This window comes from Mus musculus, chromosome 14 (assembly GCF_000001635.26).
Source record: "Mus musculus strain C57BL/6J chromosome 14, GRCm38.p6 C57BL/6J".
In the NCBI taxonomy this organism is placed as follows: Eukaryota; Metazoa; Chordata; class Mammalia; order Rodentia; family Muridae; genus Mus; species Mus musculus.
Window position 1 is genome coordinate 74794160 of NC_000080.6, and position 24325 is coordinate 74818484.

General features: G+C 43.5%; 1 protein-coding gene across 10 annotated transcripts in view; it reads right to left on the reverse strand.

Annotated features, from left to right (window-relative positions):
* Lrch1 (leucine-rich repeats and calponin homology (CH) domain containing 1) overlaps nt 1–24325 on the reverse strand; it is a 193335-nt gene that overhangs the window by 39487 nt on the left and 129523 nt on the right. For 5 of the 10 annotated variants that reach the window (NM_001033439.3, XM_006519156.3, XM_006519157.4 and 2 more), the window contains 10 exons: nt 22910–22973; nt 19447–19552; nt 17441–17556; nt 13315–13382; nt 11310–11393; nt 10202–10291; nt 10062–10098; nt 1879–1932; nt 1138–1210; nt 752–832 (listed from right to left, as the gene is read on the reverse strand). In NM_001033439.3, coding sequence (NP_001028611.2) covers nt 752–832; nt 1138–1210; nt 1879–1932; nt 10062–10098; nt 10202–10291; nt 11310–11393; nt 13315–13382; nt 17441–17556; nt 19447–19552; nt 22910–22973 — 773 coding nt within the window. The remainder of the gene's footprint in view (nt 1–751; nt 833–1137; nt 1211–1878; nt 1933–10061; nt 10099–10201; nt 10292–11309; nt 11394–13314; nt 13383–17440; nt 17557–19446; nt 19553–22909; nt 22974–24325) is intronic. The other 5 variants (XR_001781129.2, NM_001252132.1, XM_017316067.2 and 2 more) reach the window with 1 other exon arrangement.

A 24325-nucleotide genomic window follows, 5' to 3' on the forward strand; every position in this document is an offset into this window, starting at 1 on the left:
CGATCTCATCCTCACCCTTCCTATCTGTAACATTCTCTAGGGCTAGAGATACCGCTCAGTGGTAGTGCACGGCCCTGACACGTGTAAGGGCCTGGGTTTAATTCCTAGGACTGAAAAAAACAAGACAGGAAAGATCTAGAAACTCTGATCATACTAAAGCCATTTCCCAACTGTTTATTTTCTCTTATTCTATTCTAACGGCCAGGACACCTCCACACTTGGCCACGTGTGCCCATCAATCAATGTCTTCCAAGAACAAACCATCTCCCCTATAAAACGAATCATCTCTGTTTTTCCCCTAGCGATGTTTATTCAAGCCAGAAATGGGTAACGCTCATACTGTTGTCAAAATGCTTTGCCTCAAATCCAAGATCACCTGTGTTTTCTACCAGGTGTGCTTGTGTGTGTCCAGGGCCCTTGTAAGAACTATTTAAAAGCATTCGTGGTAAATATAGTAAGTCTGAGAGGAACAAAAAAGCACAAACAAACAAGGTCCCAAAAGAAGGCATTTAGCACCAAAACTGGAAATGTGGAAAGAAATGTATTTTTCTACCTGGGGCCCTTTTTTAAAAAATTAAAAGTAACTTTGCACTTTGCTAACATTAACTTTGTCAATATGGTAACACAAACTACAACCAAGTAGGTCAAAAAGTAAGGTGTTTTCCTTTCTAAGAAGTTTCCCCGACTCCTAACCACTCATACAAGCCTTAAAGTGCTCACCCTCTTGTGTGAGTCAATGCAGAGCCCTTACCATGCCTGGAAAGCAACTGGGGTCGTCTTGGGGAGGACTCTGCCTGCAGGCTGCCCTGTACCTCCTCAGGGCACCAGGAACCTTTGGGGTAAAGCGGAGCCGGTTTATTCCCACGGGTTAAAAGCTGGAAGGGAGTATTCCTTCCCTACTTACATTGCCCTTTGCCACTTTTCTTTGCTGTGATTCAGAAGAGGGCGAGCTGCCCAGTCCTGGAAGCACAGACCTCACAATAGCATAACGTTATCACCCGACCTCACCAAGCTGCTGCTATTCTGATGCCAGGACCCCAGCCGACTAGAACTGGCAAAGCTCATATTACTCACGAATAAGTTTGAAAGGCCAAAGAGAAATCATTTTAGTTACTTTAGTTACTGAGGTCAACGTACCTGAACGAGGCTTCAGGCCAAACGGAGCTGTGATGTTTGCAGTAGGAGACACTGAAGGGGAGTTCTCTCGTATCTGTGGGGTGAGAAAACAATTGGGAAATGAAGAAGCAGATGGACTTGTATGGTTAGTGATTGTTATAAAATGACTCTGCTTTTGCTATGGCTGCCTTGTGATGGATGACAGCTTGGCTTTTTAAAAAAGACATTTTGTAAATACTCTAAGAGGTGGTCAATAGAATGTTTTCCGGTATTCTTTTTGTTGTTGCATTGAAGTCTTTATTTGCTCACTACAAAATCATCTTGCAGTGACACAAAGCCGTGATCTGCCTCTCATTGGACACATCTGACTGCAGACGGGCAGGCACGCCAAAGAGCACGTCTAACGGAGCCTCTGTAACACGGAGACACACGGCTAACACTGAGCATGCAGCTCATCACGCAGAAACTGCGCATCGAACCATCTTGGGTAGCAACTGAGGAAATGTCATCTGAATGATCATCTGCCGTTTTCCATAAAGACATCCCACCCCTAGATCTCAAAGGCCATTTCTCACAGAATTAATCTTTAGTGATGTATAGAGCCAAGTGATTTTGTGACAGTGAGTGACAACTATCGAGAGACCCCAGAGACAGTCCCATTAACTCTTTAATCCCGGAGTCAGACTATCCAACTCTGGGACCAATGGTTCAGTTTGGTCTCCATGGAATACCTCAGCTGCCATTAACCCTCAGGAAGCTTACCTCATTGGGAGAATACTGGCTTCCATTACTCTGTAACATTAGATCATTTTGCACCTTAAGGGAGAGAGAAATGTATACGTTCCATTAGATTTGGAGAAAGAGGAGGCAAGGACTACATCTTTTTTTTATTGCTGCCATAGCCCTGGCCCAGAAGCACACACTAACTAGCAAATGTTGAATTAATTCATGGTTAAGTAGCTAAGAAGGTCATCCTTCTATTTTCTAAAACTACGCAGCTTGTATCCATTGAGAAAAATCTAAAGACTAGCACAGATTAACATGAGAGCCCCCAAACAGGGATCTTTCCCCAGTAGCTATGAGCGCATCTTACCTGGCCAAGTAACCAAACTGTCTCCTGGCTCCTTTCTCTATTTGAATTATGGGTTTTTAGAAATGGTCCAAACTAGTAGTTCCAAAATATACAGAAATTTTCAGTAGGTACACACGCTTGAACCCTGAGCAACCTTGAAAAACCTCATTCACGTGACCTGTTTATTATCAGTCTGCTTTGGCAGTCACTGGTTAAGAGAGCTGTTAAGGAACCAAGCATGACTTAACATATACACTCTAATAAATAAAAAATTTGCAAAAAAAAAAAAGAGCTGGGTGTGGTGGCGTCCGCCTTTAATCCCAGCACTTGGGAGGCAGAGGCAGGTGGATTTCTGAGTTCAAGGCCAGCCTGGTCTACAAAGTGAGTTCCAGAACAGCCAGGACTATACAGAGAAACCCTGTCTCAAAAAACAAACAAAAAATAAAACAAAATAAAAATAAAAAGTTTGGGGATAGCTAATAAACACCTGCATATATGCCACCATAAAAGTGTAAATCTAAGGTGCCCATTGTGTGGAGGAGTGCTATTTAAAATGAACCCAAGGGAAATGCATGTAGAATAAAATGTCATTCATGTCCCTACTCAATTAAAGGGCCTTCTTAGGAGAGCCAACTAGACTTCTACCAACTCTCCCCATTGTCCTCACAAACTCCTCTCCTCAGTACTATTTACAAGCAAGGGAGGTGCGTTCTCACCTTGTGGACACCTATGGTACATAACTTCATGTGGCCAGTCTTCTAAACTATGTTTAAGGCAGGTCACATGACATGCAGGCAGACCCTCTACAACCTCTGCCTCCCCTCTCAGTGGTGGTAACACACTGTGCTCAATCTTCCCGGGCTACCCGTGCTCCCTTGCAGGTCCACAAACTAAGCTGTCCTCATGCCTTGTTATACACTCTATCCTTTCCGGAAGAACACAGCAAACAACTCAGGATGGCAACCCACTAGAAATGTTACCAGTACCAACATCTTCTGTTCACTCAACCATTTTGCTACTTTATGGGTCTCACGATCCGTCCTCCACAACAAAAAAAAAGCCACACCCTGCACAAGTAGGCAACCAACTGTCGGTCTGGAGAAAGGGTGTGTCGATGTGTGACCAAATAACAAGTGAGACCAGGGACCTAGAGAAGCCACAACTTATTTCCTTTTCCTTCATCACATGACTTCCTTTTTGCATCAGGCTGGCTGTCCATCCCTTCCTTTTGAAAGCCTGTCATGGGTCCAAAGCTCCCTTGAGAGGGTAGACAAGAATGCCTTACGCAAGCATGGTTACTCACCAAAGCAAAGGGAGACAAGCTTACAGCACTGTAACCTGACAGAGAGCACCGGCAGCTGAACGGAGAGGAGTTCGGGAACCTCTGACCCCTAGAAGCTTCGTTTCCTTCCTTGTGCTCTGGCAATCTTGGAAACAAGTAAGTGCTGTTTCTCCACAGGGTCTCACTAGGCAGTCCAGGTTCACCCTGAAACTGGAATCCTCCGGCCTCAATGGCAGAATTACACCATCCCCAGCCACACAGGCTGCCCCTGCCTCGGCCTGGGCAGAATAGGAGGTTGAAGTGAGTGCAGCTACTGCTTCCAGGGGGCGGGCTTGAGCACCTGGCTTGGGCAGGGATCCCAATGAAAATTAGATGCAGACTGAATTGTGAACTAGGCTCAGTCTATATGTAGATACATACCCATCCTCTTCTAGCCTTTCCAAACGCCTTCCACACTCCTGGAAGCGTTGCTCATGAACTCATAAGTGTATTGGCTTCTTGCCTTCCGCTAAGACAAAGCTTTTAAGGAGAGGTTCCACGCCATCAGCTGTCGCTAAGGTTTGGAGTGTGACAAACTGAATACAAAGAAGGCAATCTAGTGTGATGGAATAGCCGGCCTATCCATTACCATGGTAACGAGTCAGCCAGTCTCAACCGTGAGCATCATGTCCTGCATCCATGAACAGGTCACGTTAACTCCTATATTTCCTAACAGCCATCAGGAATATACGCTGCTAAGAGAACGACCTTTGTGGTCCTCAAGGCTTCCTCAGTGACACACAGCGACACCCAGAGCATACTTACTGAGGAGATGGAAATACAAAGTCCTGATTTCATGAAGGTTTGACTTGGAAAAGGTCTGCTTTACTCTGGTGTAAAAAGAGTCTCACACAACCCTGACCTGCCTCAAACTTGTCTTGTAACCAAAGCTCCCACTGAACTCCTGATCCTCCTAATTCCGCCTCCTGCTGTTCCAGGTGTATGCTGCCATGCCACTTACTGAAGGCTTTTAGCAAAACATTCAATAAATTACTTTAGATTACTACTATACAGCAGGCATTTTAAATGATTTTCCCTCGCTGCAAGCTATTATAAACGCTCCGAACCCATTAGGGTAGGCTAGGCAAAGCAACAGTGCTCACTATGGTAGGTAGATTAAATGCATTTTTGCATTAATGTTTTTAACAGCAATACATGAGAGGAACCAGAAACCCATTATAAATCAAAAAGGGCTTGTGTTGATAAGGCCTATAAAACATGAAGCACAAAACCTGGCACCCAGCAAGGCTTCTTTTTCTGTTAGGAATAAGCACTTGTAAACAGAGACACAATGTTTGAACTGTGCCCTGGATTTTTTAATCTTGTGTCCTCCTCACCCTGAAGTCATTCAGCAGGATAGTCATCAGGAGCTAAAACATCTCTTCATAGACTTCTCACTGGTCATGCGGGAACAATGAAATAACCATAATACAGTAATAAAATGGGGTGATATAACAATGGAGTGTTTCAACTAAATACAAGCAATGGGGGCAAGAAGGACACAGCAAGCCTCCAAATCTGAGAGCCCGGGAAGAGCACGCAACAGCACCAAGGCAATATCCAAAATAAGAATGCAGACCCTCAATCAAGAGGAAACATCAGACAAACACTAAAGGAAGAATATCCCCCAAGACAAGGGAAGGGCTAGGTGCTGGAAATCCGCTCAGTCGGTAGATCCAGCACACACAATGTCCTGGGTTCTATCTCCAGCACCACATAAACTGGATGTGGTAAAGCACACCTATAATCCCTACCCTCTAGAGGCAGAGGCCGGATAGACAGAAGCTCACGATAGCCACCTGCTATACAGCAAGTTTGAGGCCAGCCTGGGCTACATTAGACCCTGTCTCCAAAAGAAAAGGCCTGGCAAGGGCTCTGGTGGCACATGCCTATAATCCCAGAATTTGGGAGGTATAAGGAAGATGGTTAGGTGTTCCAGGTTATCTCCTGAGCCACACAGAGTTCTAGAGCAGCCTGGGCTACATGAGATACTATTTCAAAACACACACACCAAAAAAGGCCCACATTCTCTACAACTTCACTGTCATCGCATCACTATCCTCAGAAACGCTGCAAAGCAAAGGAGCCGGCAAAGAGACCAGAGAGACTCTGTAACCAAATGTAATGCCTGATGCTAGCCTGATGCCCACATCAAAGGGACAGGAAAATTCAGAGAACTGTTTTAGATCAACAGACCTATGGACGGCTGGGACAAGAGCTTATCAGCAGACACTAAGGAAGCGGAATCCTGAAATGTATCTACAGAAGATGGATCCCTATTTGTACACAATGTAACTGAAATGCAGAGCAGTAAGGGAAGTGGTGTCTACACTGTCAGCTATTTCAAAAATGGTAGATGTGGAGGAAAACGGAGAGACCAAATAACACAGCTAGCATGGGTAAACATCCATGCAGGCTGAATCTCCCTGTCCAAAAGGCAAGAGCCTGGAAGTGTTGGGACATGGGATCAAATTATCTGCAAATGCAGATAGGAGCTTGGAAACAGCTGAATCTAAACAGCTGGTTTTCATTTCAAATATGACTTATACACATGGTGTGAGGGGATTTTATGCTCTGTTTTCAAGCTCACCTGTGTTTTACCTGTGACCTGTCTCATGAGAGCAAGTGCAAAGGTTTATATTTGTGGTGTTCTAATATTGCTAAAAACACTTCTGAGTTTTGTAACATCTTGAAATCATTTGCATACTAAGGATAGGTAACCTGTAGCTGCAAAGTGGAAGATTACAATATTTTTATAACTTTTATAGGACCCTGAAATTTATTTTTATATTCTTTTAAAGTTAAAAATATTTCTATATATGCAACTTTTTAAAAAACTGAGTCTTTGTGGAGAGACACTTGCTCTTTTGGGGGACCTGGGTTCAACTCCCAGTACCCACATAGTAACAGCTATCTATAACTCAAGTATAACTCCAAGGGATGGAAGGGATGGGATGCCCTAGCCTGACCACATACATGTATATGCATGTCTGTGGAACACACATGTGAGCAAAATATTCATACATGCAAAAAAAAAAAAGCTAGTCTACACATTGAAACAAATATTCTCAAACAGAAAGGACATGGAAACCATTAAAGGGAACCCTGCAAATAAAAGTCTCCTGATGTTCAACCCTGGTTTGTTGACGTGCCCACCACACTGTGATTCTATCTAAAGGTCACACCGATAACAGTAAGATTGTTGAAAAATAACAGCTAGCATTTACATGCCCACTGCTGAGAGGTTTCTCCTGAATCATCTCACTTGAGCTATACAATAGCTATTATTAGACTGAAATTTACCAAAAATAAAAGTGAAGTTTAGAGAGGTTAATTAAGTTGGACAGAGTTAGCAATTCAGTCAGGGCAGCCATGTAACATAATTACCAGTCCTTGTCTGTAACAATGCAATCACAATCTCTGCAAACCTAGCTTTCCCCTTTATGTTTTTTATTTTCCTCATTTCATTTACTCAGGCATGTTGAGTGTAAACCTGCTTAATTACTTCATAGTGCATGTGCGGTCAGATCCAGTACAGATGCTGGTTTGTAGGGAATTTCAGTCTCTCAATAGGCCATTTTAAGGCCACTCCCTGGGAGGGATGTATTAAACTGTAAATAGGCAGTGTGGTAGTTTGAGTAGAATGACCCCCATAGACTCAAAAACTCAAATACTTCATCCTAACTTAGAGGAACATTTTGGGAAGGATTCGGAGGTGTGGCCTCATTGGAAGAGGTATGTCTCTGGAAAGCAGGCTTTGTGATTTCAAGCGTCCACTCCATTCCCACTAGTTAGCTTCTCTGACTCCTGCTTGTGAACTGAGTTGTAAGCTTTCAACTATTGCTCCAGCACCACACCTGCCTGTCTGCTGCCATGTTCCCCACCATAATAGTCATGGACTCTAACCTTCTGTAACCATGAGCAGCAAATTAAACATTTTCTTTTGTAATTTGGCTTGGTCATGGTGTTTTTTTTCACAGCAATAGAAAAATAGCCAGAAATTGGTACTGGGGAGGGGGCTATTGCTGTGACAATCCAGACCATGCTGTTTCTCAGAGGAACATGGAAGATTTGGGACTTTGAATGAGGAAAGCAGCTGGATGCTGTAAGCATGCCTTAAGAGGGTTATCCTAGCAGGAGCTTGGAAGACAGTAGTGAGGAGAGCAATGGGACTATGGAAGCCAAGTACTGGTGGTTTCAGAGAAGAACAATATCAGCAACTGGACTTTAGACCATTTTTTGATACTTTGGCAAAGACTGTGGCTGCATTTTGCCTTTATCCTAAGAAGCTGCCTGAGGCTAACTGAAAAGTTTAGGGCTAATTTCACTGGCCAAGAATATCTGAAGATAGCTTCATATTCATCCTGTTGTATAGTTACTAGTAGTAACTCTTATGAAACTCTACAGTGAAAAACAGCAAGCAGGACAAAAAGAAATACAACATGTGCAGTTTGAGAAGGGAAAGAGTGCCAGGGAATTTAACATTGGAGCCCAGGCTTGTGCTGAAAGAGATAAAGAGATGCTCAAAGCCAAATGGAGCAAAGTGAATTGGTGTGCAAGACTCTATCCAGCTAATCTGCAAAGTCTGGAAAATGTCTCAGAGATTTCCTGGTCCTAAAAAAAGCAAGAAAGCAAAGTGTAAAACGAATTCAAGGAGGGAGTCAGGCTCCATCCAAAGAGGACAGCTAGATATGGCAGCATCAGCCATGTGTCCTGGCTTTAGAATCATGAAGGATGTAGGGTTAAAGGGGTTGTGGAATCTTCCTCCATGGATAAGGAGAGCTACTGAGGTCGGGCATGTGGGAGAGGAGTTCCTGCATGGAAGCCTTAAACGGCCACTGTATTTATGAGGCCATGAAAAGTGAAGCTTAGATCATGTTGGAGACCCCAGCACAATGGACAGAGCCGCCGCAGAGCCATGACATGTCTGCCAGAGAACGCTTCATACAGGAAATGGAACCAGCCCAAGCTACAAGTGTGTCACACACAACAAAGTTGAAAAGGCAGAGCCATCTAAGTTCTTTCACATCAGACAAGGAATTACAGGATCTGGAGTTTGCCCCGCTGAGGGTTTTATTCTTCCCTGCTCCAGTCCACTTTCTTCAACTATGACACCATTCTTCCCTTTCAGAACAGCAATGTATACTCTGTACCATTGTATGTTGGAACTATGTAATTTGCTTTTTTATTTTAAAGGGGTTACAATGAAGAGACTGTCTCAAGTCTCAAGAGAAACTCTGAAACCATGTTGAGACTATGGAGACTTGAAGGTGGACTGAATGCATTTTACATTATAGGACCACAAGCCTAGAGAGTCCAGTGAGTAAAATCAGATGGTTTGAATCAGAACACCCCTCACAGGCTCACAGATTTAAATGCTTGGTCCCCAGGTGGCAGAACTATTTGGCCAGGAATAAGAGGTGTGGCCTTGTTGGAGGAGGCAGGTCAACAGAACCAGGCTTGGAGGTTTCAAAAGCCCATGTCAATTCCAGGTAACCTACACTCACCTTCCCCCTGACCCCTGCATGTGTGTGTGTGTGTGTGTGTGTGTGTGTGTGTGTGTGTGTGTGTCTGTGTGTGTGTATGTGTGTGTGTGTCCTGTTTATGGATTAAGATGTGAGCTTTCAGCTACTACTCTAGCATCATGCCAGCCTGCCTGCCTTTTGCCATGAGCCCTGTCGTGATGGTCACATGTCACTGCAATAGAAAAGTAACTTTAACAGATTGTGTGATTCCTAACTACTCTCCCAAACTTATCTTTCCACAGCTGGGATAAGCTTTCTCTAGGATCATTCCTACTTTTATGTTGAGAATGTTTTCTCTACTAACCCCCCCAAATTTCACTCCACATGACTGTATCTAACTTATCCTTATCTTCTCCCCAAATATTCCCACCAGCTTCTCATAGTATTCTTTTGTGTTCTGTATGGACCTATGTATACTATATACTCATTGTTTTTTGAGTCAGAATCTCTAGTTGTACCTGGGGCTCTTCAATTCAGCTAAGCTGGCTAACCAGTTACCCTGAGCGGCGCTCCTATGTGCACGTGGTAGCACTGAAACCACAGGCCCAGGCTGCAGTGCCGAGGGTCTGAACTCGGGTCTTTACGCCTGAATGGCCATCTACACCACCACCCCCAACTCCCTATATATTCTTTTAATCTTCCCAAGCATTCTCAGTTCCTTTGATGACGTCCTTCAGGCCCTTCATTTAGCCAGACTTCTTTCTCAACTCGAATTTAGTCTGCATCAACTGGGCCTCCCTCCATTTCCAAGCCAGAACTGCTTTCTTATGCACTGCAGTGACCACTGCCTGACAAAGTGAGTCTGTTTTGGCAAACAAACTTAGAGAATCTAACCAAAAAAAAAAAAAAAAAAAAAAAAAAAAAATTAAGCCACCTCTCATCTTTGAGGGAAGGTGGGGGGAACAATAGTCAACAAAATTAGAGAATCAGGAAAGATTACAAACTCGGTCATGAACAAATGCCACTACTTTCCTCCCCCAAGGCAACTACTTTCCTCCCCCAAGGCAACACCGAGCTCTGTCCTTACCTCACGGTCTGGAGACGTCTCCAGCTGCAACTGGCCACTGTAGGAAGGTGGGCAGAAAAGAGAGGCAAAGTGGATTTTTGAAACACAATCACATCATTTTAAAAAGAGAAAATGTACTGAATTATAAAAGGTGAACGTACTTGAGTGAAGGATCAGGGAATTCTGAGGCTTCTCCTGAGTCCATGGGGAACAGGTTCAAAATACTTCTCTCTATGATATCTGCGCTTAGACTAAAGAGGAGGGAGAACCGACAGGAGTGAACCCATTAAACGTCTGATTCGCTCTACGGGCTCCGTGCAGGTGAAACACTTAACTGACAAGCACAGCTTGTCTTTGGGATTAAGAGAAAAAGTTTCCAAATGCAAGTGGCTCTCCCAATGGAGTACCAGCGCTTGTTTTTACTGAACTCCAACTTATGTGTGAAAGACCATGATAATGTCTGATGAAGTCATGATCCAGCAAGCCAAACTGCTCAGGTATTAACACTACACCACTAATGGCATTAAGGTTCGATTGCCATGTCTGTCTGACTTAGACTGCTATATTTAAAATTAGCCATTCCTTGGTCCACAAGAATATTACCAGAAAAAAATTAAACTTGTCAAATTTATGGTAATTACTTTAAAAGTAAAGAACAAAGAACAAATATAGGAAGTAGTCAACATAGTGAAAAGGAATGTGCCCAACATAAAATGATTTCAACATGGCGGTTGACAGGTTGACATGATAGTCAAGTATCACTTGGAAGTCTGTTGGGAAGTTCTTGTACAATGCATGTTCCTGACAAGGGTCCAATTCAAATTTAAAGAGAAACCTACTACCCAAGCCTTTATAAACATATTGACACTACCAGACATAAATAGAAGTGACATCTGGCACTACCAGAAATAAGTAGAAGTTTTAAATTTCCATTTTTTTAGTAGGGTTTTCCTCCTATGTTTATAAATCAGTAGAAATTATTCTGTGCTTCTACCATATTTCTGTTTTCCATAAATGAAACCAGCCATTCCATATGAATGTCACGAGAGGTTAGGACCAGGAAACTGGTCTCAACTGCTACAGAACTTTGATTCTTTTACTTTGGATCTTGGGGAATAGGCAACTAAAGGACTTCACTTTGTTAGTGGTTACATACAGACCAACTCTGCTCTAAATGTGTTAGACGGTGATATAACTGACATAATGTGCTCAGTAAGTTAGTAGCCCTCATTTACGCACAAGGGCCAGGCCAGGAACAGACGTGCATACCCGTTGGGATCCTGAAGCAGCTCTGCCTCTCTCAGCTGCTCAATCATCGCTATATCCAGCTCCCGGTCTTTGGATGAATTTAGTCTGTAACATAAAACCAAGTGTGAGTGCAGAACGTTTAGCAAGACATCTTAAGTGCAGCCTCACAAAACCCCGTCAATCTTCTAATAAGGATTTTGACAAACTCAGTACTGTAATGAAGACACATAAGTATCCTGTAGGTGGGTGCTATGGAGGTGGGAGAAGTCCCTGGGCAGGGAAAACTCAGTTCATCTCCAGGCTTCCACTTGCTCCATGGCCAGTCAGGCAACAGACAAGGACACTGGGTCTTCCCATAAGACCAGCCTGGCTCCCCAGAGTGGAGCTGTATCAATTCCTAGGCTTCCAACTCTAGTTCCATGTGAGGGGCTCAGTGTGGAACAGCAGCTCTCAGGCCTGATTCTTTATCAATGCAGGAAAATCAACTGTGGAGCTTATGAAAGGAACTAGCCCCCAACACACCTAAGCAAATCCAATCTCAAGTAAAGACGGGCCCTCTAGAAAGCTCCACGGATAATCCTGACTTTAGAGTCAGGGTTGGGAAGAGATGTGAAACTGATAACGGGGTTTGCAAAGCTTTATCTGGCCTCACTTTCCTCCCTCGTGATTCTCTGATGCTACACTGAGTCAGGCCTCCTTGGCCTCTCAGAAGTGTATCCAACAAGGAGCTGGTAAGATAGAGTGATACAGAGGGACTTCCCAGGAAGAGAAATTTGATCACGGTTTGGCTACTCTTCTTGCTACACAAATGCAGGCCAATGAATTCCTACTACTAGAGAACATTCTTAACAGTCTGACCAGTCCTTTTTAAGGAAAAGATAATGCCCACAAAGAATAGTGGAAGGCCATCAAAACCTACATACACTCTACACCACAGACAGCAAAAATCTATGAACCAAACATCTACCCAATGCTACAGGTTCCAAGCCAACTCCATGAAAGAGGTTCCTTTTCTGTCGAGACACTCATCTGCTCCACTGGAGGTCTTGCCAAGTAAATACTGATATACAGCAGAGCAAAAAAAAAAAAAAAAAAAAAAAAAAAATCACTTATACAAGATTCCTCAAGGTCAAACCTTCTCTGGCCTTGGACAGAAAGGCATCACCAATCTAGGCCCCAAATTCATCATCTGCAATATGGCAGACAACCGAGCTTCTAGGACTGCTACAAAGATTAACTGGGCTGCTGCCTAGGAAATAAAACAGTGCCAGGAATACAGAATTTAATATATGCCAGCTATGACAGTTATTAGATTGGCAACTAGGACGTAGAGAAATGCTTTTCAAAGATTTGAACCAGGCAACCACGGTTGAAGGGACTGGCTCTCTAGATATTAGGTATGGCTATTGGCTTCTTCAAGGAAAACGGAAGGAAAGGAGAAGATGTTCTCACTTTTTATTGACAGACTCAAGTAAAACTCAAGGACAATGAAGTAGAACTTTCCGTTGTCCTGCAGTATGAATGTACATTCCAAACTTTATGTGTAGAAAACTCAATGCCAAAGAGAACAGTGTTAGGCATAGAACCTTGATCAGGGAATCTAGGAAGCCCCAAGGCAATAATGGACACTATTATTACAGGAGGTAGCTCCTTATGTATAGAAGCTCAGCTCTGTCTCCACCTCTCATATTCTCTTCCCATGGGACAGCTTCTGCTGTGTTATGACGGACCAAGAAGCTCTCACTAGACACAGCCTCTTGATTTTGGACTTCTAAACCAATAATTGCAAGCCAAATAAACTTCAACTGTAATGTGTTACCCAGTCTATGTGAGTAGCACAAATGAAGATTGACTATATGACCCAAGACTGTAAAGAAGAGTCATAGGAAAACTGGCAACTTCGTATCTTCATGACTGGGGAAGATTCTAGGCTTGCCCAAAGAAAAGTAGATCAAAATCTATCAGGACATGACTGCCAGAGTATCTGAAGAGGAATGGTGGCCCATGACCCAGCTCTGGCACTCACAGTTCCTCCATGTGCCAGTGAGCATCCTCTTCTATCCGCAATAGCTCTTCACAGTCTTCTGCCTGGTCCTATGATAGAGCACATGGGCTTTTCAATGAAGAGTTAAAACCGGTCCCAGTCCCTATTCATGGCAGTGTAATTCACAAGAGCCAAAAGGAAAAAACAAGCCAGTTGGCCACTGACATGCATGCTAAGGATATATAACTGAATCTTCTTTACAAGGAGGACATTATTACACTACATACAGAAATCCTTGAGCATGAAATAACACACCACACACACACACACACACTGCATGATTCTACACATATGAGATACTTATAGTAGTCAAACTTATTGAGAAGGAACACAAATCTATGATTGCCAGAGAGAGGAGGCACGGGGGAAGGTTTACTTGTCAGAGAGAGGAGGCACGATGGGAAGATTTAAGTGGTAAATAGTCTCAGTTCAGAAAGATGAAAAAGGTTTTAGTGGTAACAGAACAGAATAACAATACATAGTTAACACAAACTACAGAGTGCAACTGAAATGTGGCTAAAACGTTGGGTTGTGGTGCTGTATGGCTAGTGTGCATTTGCGCTTCAGCATCTGGAAGGTCAAGGAAGGCAGATGGACCATGAGTTCAAGGACAGCCTGTGCTATCTACCAAGACCTTGCCTCAAAAAATTTTACAGACAAAAGGTTTTATAATTCATATGTATTTTGCCACAATTAAAACATAAAATAATAATAATAACTCCACCAAGCTGGCTTAGGATTACAACTTCCATTAGACAGAAGCAACATAAAATCCACCTGAGTTCTTTATTTAATTCAACTTACTGGTATTTAACAAAAGGAAATGCCCTGCACTGAATCCAGTAGTTTCGTGTGAACAAAGTCAGAGAACACTCATGTCTTCACTGAGCCTCCCACACCAAAGCTCTCCAGAGACACTGCACTGGGAGTGCATCCTGGGGGCTGTGTCCACTGTGGGTCTTCCATGTATCTCCTTGAACTTTCTCCTCAGACAAGGAAAATGTCCTGGCTGGGCTCACACTAACAGAGAGCCACTCTGGAGTGGGTACATGTCCCTATTAGGGAAAGAACATCGGACTGTGGGCTATCGGGCATGTCTCCATTGGTTCTGGTGTCTCCTTAGGATGACCCTTCCCTGAGGAGGGTGTTGCAAAAGCCACTCCAACCTTTACTGCCTAGACGGTACTTTCAGGGTACAGCAAGATAAACTGTGTCACTCTGCAAGTGACGGTGAAGTCCATGAAATCAGACTTCCAGGTGACACGTCCAAAGCGACCTGCCCCAGGTCTTCTAGGCTTCCACTAGCAAAGGCAAGGGGGTTGTCTTCTAATTTTTAGCTTCAGAATGAAAACTCAACAGAACATGCAGTTGTTCTCTAGAACACAGAACAGGTTGGCATCAGCTTGCTAAGCTTTTTATTTGCAAATTACACAGCATTTGAGAATTGGCACAGTCATCTGCAGTGCCCAAAGCAGTGCTTGGGGTACTTGTAAGTAACACACACGCATAAATACACACACACACACACACACACACACACACATGCATAAATACACACATGCATAAATACACACACACATGCATAAATACACACACACATACACACATTCACATATACACACATACATGCATAAACACACACACACACTCACATATATACACTTACATAAACACATAACTCACATGTAACTCACATACACACATACACACAAATACACATGCATAAACATGCATACACACACACTCACAATCAACTCATATATGCACACTCACACATGTATAAGCACACACTCACATAGACACACACACACACACACACACACATAAACACACAAAGTGATTAACAAACACAAGCAGGACCCGGGTGAGGTAGGATAAGGGACACTCCGCCTCTGGCTCTGATTCTCATAGTAGACACTGAGCAAGCACTGGGGCTGGTCCACTTAGCGTACTTCTCATAGTTTTGTGCCTTCAAAAACTTATTTCATGGTTCTAAGTGGGGCTGAAATACAATGCTGAGATGCTGATTAATCTTCCTTGACAACTTCCTGAGACAACTCCAAAGTGCCCCCAAAAGAAACAATGTGTTAGGTAGGCTGTTCACGGGTGTGCATTACCGTGTTAGTGAATTCTAACATTTCAGTGCTAATGCACCAATGACATGCGGTCACCCTAAGGTTACACCGCTGGTGATGCTGCAGCCATCGGAGGCAGGCAAGTACACACTGACAGAATTCTGTTACAACACATTTCCCAGACCCTATCTCTACCCTTAAAGCATGGCTGACTGGACACTGAGCCAGGGGTCTCTAAACAGAAATGCACAAGAAACAAGGCTTTGTATTGGCTGACAGAAATGTGACCCAAGGCTCTCAGAAATCCAACTTTGTATTTCCTCTGAGTAGATTAGCTTTGCACTGGACAGTGTAACATGCATAATGGTTTCATACATTTACAACTATTATGAGTGATTAGAAAGAAAAAAAAACAGGCCATAATAATTAAAAAAAAAAAGCACTAGATGCCAATTTAGTACATAAGGCAGGATTATAGAAAAACACTGTTAGTGTGCTAGGAAGCCTGGCGCACTCATAGGTCACAAAACAGAAGTCAAGCCTAACACATGGTTGGCTCCTTGAGTGTCGCCCTCAGGATCCACCCTCCACATCAGCCACCCCCCAGGGTGCTGCCATCCCGGGACTCTGAATCCAGGGGACACTGTGCTTTATGAATCTGAGATTTCAAGTGTTCTGTTTTTATTCTCAACTTAAGAGAGATTCTTGATGAAATGAAGACAGAATCATTTTTCCATGTTCTAATGACTGACCTGTCCCACAAAGCTGACAGACAGGAGTCAAGTGTGGGAGAGCCTTATGGGAATGACCTGAGAGTGATGTGAGCACATCTGTGTGCTGAGAAAAATAGCTGGTGGCAGAATATAGAATATGTGCACTTAGGAGCACACACGTATGTATGGAGGCCGTGTTGGCTGAGGAGCTGGAGTGGGCACCTGCGACCATCGCAGCGAGACACGATGAACCCAGCCAAAGAGATGTTAATCGAGATACAAGATGAAGAGAAGAAGCACTGAAGTTGAAAAGCTAGAGTAGTGTAAAGACGACGTGGTCTATGTTTTACTGTCTGGGTGTTTCTGTAATCATTTTAGACTATTAACTTTGCACAAACTGAGTCAGGTTCATGATGGGATTGTCAAGTTCACTATTTCAGTCTCGAGGGCATGAAGAAGGCTACAGTACATTAGAGCCTCAAGCAGTACAAGTCAAATTCAGCTTGTTTTACTCCCAGTGACCTGGGATGTGAGTCCCTGGAATGCTGGTTAGCATGGCTGAAGGCATCAAACAAATCATCAGAAAACACAGGTGAGGGGCTGCCACAATGGCTCAGCAGTTCAAGGTGCCTGCTGCCAAGCCTGATGATCCGAGTTCAATCCCCGGGGAAGGAGAGAACTGATTCCCACCAGTTGCCCTCTGACATCCGTGCAGGAGCCATCTTGTCAGCCCACGGAACTGAAACTTTTCGAGTCGTATAAACTTTTGAGCTTCTAGTTTTGGAGCATTTGGGATCTCAGATTTTTAGATTAGGGAGCCTTGTGCTGTAATGCCTATATGAACATTCAAAATCCAAAAAGCCCAGCAATCTAGGACATCTCTAGTTTTAAACATATTGGATTAAAAAAAAATGCACAGCCTGAGCTCTCAGGCTAAGCATTTACAGAAACCATCTAGGCACTCACGTAAAACATGGGGAAAATGAAACAATTTAGGAACTTCTGCAAGTGGTCATGGTCATTTGGGGAAACCTGTCAATTTGTAAGGTTCGGAGGCTTAAGAAGAGGCTGAACCTGGATCAGAAAACAAAACTCATTTATAATCAGACAGTCTAGAGACGAGCATGGTTGGAGCCAGCTCTCAATGTCAGGGGCAAAGAGAAAAAAAAAAAAAAAAGCCTCAAGCTTAGAGAGGAGATGCTGGAGGCTTTGAGAGTGAACAGTAGGCTGGACAGACATGTTTGGCTGAAATCTGAAATCTGTGGATCTGAATTCTAAGGTCCCAAGCAGAGGAAAATGTGTTGAGCTGCAAAACCTTGCCTTAATATAGTTCATAAGTCCCGAGTGTCGAGCATCTGCACGGCCAGCAAGCTGCTCTCTTTCTTGTCCTGAGATGCCGCTGTCCCCCAAAATGGAAGGCTTCGGCTGAAATTCTCCTGTCAGGAAAACACAGAGAAAGCAAGGAAGCGTGACTTCAAAGACAGAGGCATGAAGCACCCACGGGTCCCCAAACACACAACCAGCCCCACCCCCGCCCCCCGTCACCCGCTGCTGAGGCCCCTGAGCAACCCATGATTTATTGCCTCTGCAGAATGTAAAGGGGAGAATTAAACATGGGAGTAGAGGAAGAAACAGAAAGTAAACAGAAGACCCACAAACTGAGTATTAAAAGTCAAGGCCTCTTCAGGGCTTTAGCTCCCCATGAAAGAAACGGAATGTCCTCTCATGCTTTTGAAGAATTGAGAAAATCATAAAAGCATTTTGGTGTTTTTAGAAGTGTGTGGCTAATTATTACACATTCTATGTTCAACAAAATGTATGGACCACTGTTACCTGGAAATCATTATGCCATTTAGATATGTATCTGCATATGCATTATAGGGATTAAATTGCTTCTGCCCTTAAGCAACCAATTAACCTTAAGGAAACATGAGACAAGTCTAGCCAAAAACCCCAGATCCTGCCTACCATAGAAATCGCCCAGGAAAGGCCCTGCAGAAGCCAGAGCATGCTGGAGCAGAACTCATCTGTCCCAGCAGGCAGAAGGCAGAAAAGGGGACAGCACAGAGGGCTCTGCTGACTGAAGAGTAAACAGGAGAAAGCAGGGAGAGTTTCCTTTAAAAAGTGACACTGCAAGATGTCGAGGGGACAGCTTTGTTACTCCTCTCTGGGATGGAACACATGAGACGAGAATACATAACAACATTTAAAGCTTTAAAAAAGGAAGACTTGTCTTAAATACGACCCCCAATACTCCATATTGTTATAAAGTTTATATGAATCAATTCAGCAGTAGCTACATTTTTCTCGCAAGAATTCATTTACATTTCGGGGTTTGGTTTCCATCACAGTCTCTCTGCTTAATGCTTCCCCCAAATCTAAGAGTCGGAGATGGTGATGCTCTCCTACAAACCCAGTACTGGGGAGGCTGAGGCAGGAGGAGAGACAGTTCCAAGCCAGTCTGAGCCACACAGGAAGACCTTGTTTTAAACAAACAAAATGAAATACAAGTGTCCTAAATCTAAGAGGTGGAAGAAAACATGGAAGTGTCTGAATAGCTTTAAAATACGACTATCAAAGAGTCAAAGGACAAAAGTTACAAGGAAGCTCTCGGAGGCCATCTGATCTAACCATCTTTACAAGGGATGGAAGCAGCCAGCTGACGTGGTTACAGTCACAACAGATTCCCAAGCTCATACCTCAAATGCGTTTCCTACCCTCGAGTGTGTTAGATTATGGCCGTGGGATGAAGTCCATCTTCTAAGTCATAGGCACTTCTAGGTCTGCCCACAACCCCACAACCCCACAAGCCCAAGACTCTCCATGCTCCACCCCTCTAGCTTAACCCACATGGATGTGGGGCTTGGGGAGTCCATGCTAACGGTGAGTAATGGAGCATCAGTCTTCCAGCTATCTGCATCTATCACCTTCTCCCTGAGATTCGGAGATTTTACGACAGCTGCTAGAGCTGTCCTACGTCTTATCCATCAATCATATCAATATTTTCTTTTCACAAATGAATTTGAAGAATCTCCAATATTCCTGAGGATTCTGGACTCTACTACTGACTGTTAAGGAGCAGAGCTCGCTTGTGAAACCACGGGTAATCACGTCAAATGTCTGAGCCTTGGTTTCCCCATCCTGCACTACAGCCAGAAGAGCCATCTAGACTGGGAATGAAATCATTCCCTGTGGGCATGACAGCTGGCTCACAGGATGTGTGACATAAAGAGTAACTGATCATCTGCACCTCTCTCTGTGTGTGTTTGCTTTAAGTCTAGCTAAACCTGCAAAGCAAGCTCTCTCTGCACACGTCGCTCTCAGACCTTTAGTTGGGGTGAGCCGATGGCACGCATCCTCCTTGATGGTCTGGTCTTCTTCCACGATGTTTGACATGGGCGCATTGAGGCTAACCGTGTCCTCATCAGAGGGCTACAAAGATACAGGGAATCATATCATTCTGGGGAGAGGGCTTCTCGATGCACATAAAGCGGCACCCTGACCTGACAAACAGCATATTGCTTACAAACTCAGAAATAGCAACCGATACCCATGTCAGAAAGGGAGAGCGACTATTCACGCGATGGCAGGGATGCACCTGAGACTTTGAGGGCAGCCGCTGTGGCTCTGCTTTGTGAATGGGCGCCGGCTGTGAGTACAGATTTACAGTGCTTACGCTGCACACACACCTCCACATAGATGCATGTCTCTGTGACTTCTCCCTTTTCTGAGCTTACAGCCACCATCAGGTCACCAGAGGGCCATGCAATACCCAACACAACAAGGGAACACTTGGAGACAAACTATAGCGCTAAATTATAATCTTACTAGGAGAGGTACAGTCAGGTCTGACAAAGGGTTGACTGACCAAAACTACATGGAGGTAGTCACACAAAGGAGGCAGGCAACTGAGTACGTATTTTGTTTAAGACATTAAGGGTCAGTGTCCAGCCTTGACTTGCATTGAGGAAGCAGCGCCAGGCAGCTGATAGTGTTATTAGGTATTAGGTATAAGGAAAGGGTGTTCTGTGTGACTTCTAAGACAAAGGTTCTATGAAGTACCGGGAGTTAATTCTGTCTGATGTCTCTCCTTCCCCACACTGGCCAATGACGTATATTCAGAAATCTACAATCCCCTCACAAGTTAAGACACATTTCCTCACTTCTCCCTCTCTCCATTTTAGTGTTGCTATTTAGGGACAAGTGACAAGCATCCTAAGCCACAGGAAGCAGGACCTCCACATGCGCCCTCAGGTGTGTGGCCGGTTCCTGAAGCAATTTTTGCCCTTAAACACACGCACAGACCACTTAGAAACACCAGAAAGCAAGCATGAATTTCACTCACCAAAGAACTATTCACAGATCCCCACAAGTTCTTGTTTAAGTATCTTGAGAAAACCATGGGTTTAGTATTTTCAGGACCAATGTTAAGTCAATCAGATGTGGCATCCATCAGAGAAAGGGGACAGGCGTGACTACTGACCCCAACAGTGAGGGTAAACAGGGAGTGAATGTGACCAAAAAATTTAAAGGTAACACACGATGTGGTATAATTCAAAACCTCACCACTTTAAAAAATAATTAGTACCACAGAGATGCACTCAGACAATGAGGCTAGCATGTGAGGTAAGAAAGACAAAGGAAAGATGTGTTTTACTCTACTAAATTATAATCTTTTCTACAGTCCCCTTTTCCCTCCCTCCACCTCCTACCCTTACAGCTAGCAAAAATCCAAAGATATGCATTTAATTAAAGGGGGAGAATAAATCCTTGGGCTCTCTTCAGAATGCTATTAGCATCCTACTTATAAGTAAGAGAAGGATAATGAAATTCCTTCCGTGATGTTTTATTAATGAACTTAATTACTCTTCCAAGAGAGATAAAGGAGAGCTTGTTTTAATTTAATGGAAAATAATCCCAGGGTGGGCAGTTTCTGCGACAATCGCCCATTTGAGGGGACTTAGGAGCTTTCATGAAGTCCAGGGGGTTAAAGAGAATGCAACATAAGAAAGTGATGCGTTCAGCATTCCAACCCCGCCGCCGACCCACAGCCAACTGTTAGTGTGGTTTCACGTGGGTCGCAGCCTCACACAGATACGGGATGCCTTTTGCTTCCCACTGACTCTTCTTCAAAATGTTAAATAAATAAATAAATAAATAAATTCTTTAACAAAAAAACAAAATCCTGAGGAACTTAAATTTGTTTTATGTGTGTGTGTGCACACGTGACACATGTCCCTGTCCGTGTAGCGTGTGGAAGCCAGAGGTCAAGGCTGGGCGTCTCCCCCGCTGGCTCTCCACATGCTTCTTGAGACAGGTCCCCTCACTGAACCTGGATCCCACTGCTTCAACCGAGAAGGCTGGCCAGCAGCTGCAAGTGTCCTCTTGTCTCTCTCTTCCTCACAGCATGATCACAGGCTCACTCTTCTGGGCCTGGCTTGTACAGGTGTTCTGGGCTGAACTCGGGTCCTCATGCTTCTGTGACAAGCATTGTACAAGACTAACCCATCTCCCCAGCCACGGACTTTAACTTATTTTATTTTTAAATATACAGCATTATAGCACATCTTGTGGGAAATAGACCTATCTGCTTACTAAAGCTCAAGACCAGGGGAGAACTGGAAATGATTTTTCCTGAAGTCACACCTGATAAAAATGTGATCTCTCAGCCAGGCATAGTGGCACATGCCTTTAATCCCAGCACTCGGGAGGCAGAGGCAGGCAGATTTCTGAGTTCGAGGCCAGCCTGGTCTACAAAGTGAGTTCCAGGACAGCCAGGGCTACCCTTTCTCAAAAAACAAAACAAAACAAAAACAAAAATGTGATCTCTCTCTCTCTCTCTCTCTCTCTCTCTCTCTGTGTGTGTGTGTGTGTGTGTGTGTGTGTGTGTATGAGAAGTAACTGGCCTAGTCATTACAACCTCAAGGACCCCCTATGGGGTCTAGTAGACCATACATGAGGCCAAAAAATGATAATAAGAAAGACAAAGGAAAGATGTGTTTTATTCTACTAAATTATAATCGTTTCTACAGTCCCCTTTCCTTTCCCTTCCCCACCTCCTACCCTTACAGCTATCACTAATGGAAGTTCTGTCATGCCCGACTGATGAAACTGAACTTACCCACAAATTTAATTTTCTGATCATAAGGCAGCTGAAGTACCAGAAATACAAATATTGTTTCTAAAACTATAGGTAAGGACCAGCGAGATGGCTCAGCAGGAAAACGTGCTTGGGGCCAAGCCTGATGACATGCCTGAGTTCAATCCCTGGACCCCACGTGGTGGAAGGAGAGAACCGACTCCTGCCGCTGCCTTCGGACCACCACACATGTGTTGTGACGCTTCTGAACACACAGATTAGCTTAAATGTTTTAACAGCTAGTTACAGACATTTCAGTGAATAAGCTACTCACACGCAATGTGCATTTGATTCCTTAGCACTTAGGGATGTATCTAACCGCACTTCCCTAAAGTACCATTAAAAACAGGTATGTTCATCAAAGTGCTTCATACTAATACATTATCCTTTCATAATATTCATTTAGAATTGAAGACTATGCTAGACAATGTGGAAGTGGGATAGGGGAAAGACAGGGGCTCTTAGGAACACTGAGCGACAGCAGCTAGCATTCACACACCCCTCAGGGGTCCCAAGCTGCTTTCACACATGATTGAACTGTCAATTCACATCGTTCAAATGCACCAGTGGCTTTTTCCTATAGAAAGACTTTGGTGGACACAGACAGATGGATGAAGAATGCAAGGTAACTCTGCGACCCCCAGATTTACCTCGGTGGCAGATAACCGCTTATCTCCATTGTCACTTCCAACCCCTGAGTCGGAGTCCTTCTTACTGCAGCGGACATCGTCAGCATTCAGTTTGTTTAGAAAAGGATTGGAAAAAAATCACAAAATTGACACCAAAGTACATCGATTAATAATGTGATTATGACTTCATTATATAAAACACATCATCATTATTGAAGTTATTGATATATGGCAACAGGCTGTCAGCCTAGTTCTAAGAAGTATTAAGATCACACACCTATAATGAAAACTTGTAACTGCCAAGGACATCATAAATTCTCTACTCAGGGTTTCCTCCTCTGAGGGACAACTTATTTCTTTGAAACAGTTACTAATTTTATCTTATTGACACATATATAGAAGCAGTAAGATATTTAATTATTTTATGTCCTAGGGTTGAAAACATTGTTTTCAGTCAATTTGAAAACCTTTCCAGTATTTAAGTATACCTTGCAATATAAATATAAAATTTTATATATATGTATATGTGTGTATAGTTATTTTGAAAGTGCCATTAGGATAGTTTGAAATTCCAAGCCATCCTGTTTAGCAAATCTCAAGGTCAAGGAAAAGACCTCTGCCCTGTAAAATTCTCAAGAAAAATGTGTGTTTCTTTAAGTGGGTCACTGTGGCTACTCTAGTCTCTGGATGCATAAGGCCTGTCTTACACCACAAATGTCCCAAGGATGCTTGAAAGGATTCTAACACTTACACATGAAACTGGAAATGGGGGGGGGGGGCGGTTAATACCTATACATTCTACATTTTAAAAACTGAAGCCTGCAGATCTTAACCTTAAGATACAAGAGCACACAGGTACACAGAAAATTTATAACTCTTAACATGTTTCAACTTGATACAGGTATTCAATCAAGAACAGCAAGTTTGAGATAGCAACTGGATATATGGCGATATCACACACACACACACACACACACACACACACATAGACATACAACACACACACACACACACACACACACACACAGCTTAGGCTGGCCTCAAATCCGTGACCCTCTTAACCCTGTCTCCTAAGTGCCAGGATCACAGGAGCATACTGCTACACCTAGCTTGAAGCGATCAATTTTTAAAATACAATAGTTTTTACAATAGAGTTTGCTATAGCCGTGCTAAGCATAAAGTCAGTACAGATCCTATTTAGAAGCATCCACACATGTCCTCAGGAAGCGCTGATTTCTGACGAGGAGAGGCTACACTACAGGGATTAGAGATTCCCCAGCATCATTTTTTTTTTTTTTTTTGTATGCCATTATTTTCTCAAACGCCAAGTCATAAACGTGAATTACGGGAACAAAGTGTACGGATGCTGACGTCAGGTTATCTGGGCAGCTGTGGCGAAGGGCATTCTACACAGCCTCTTTCAGGAAGGAAGGCATT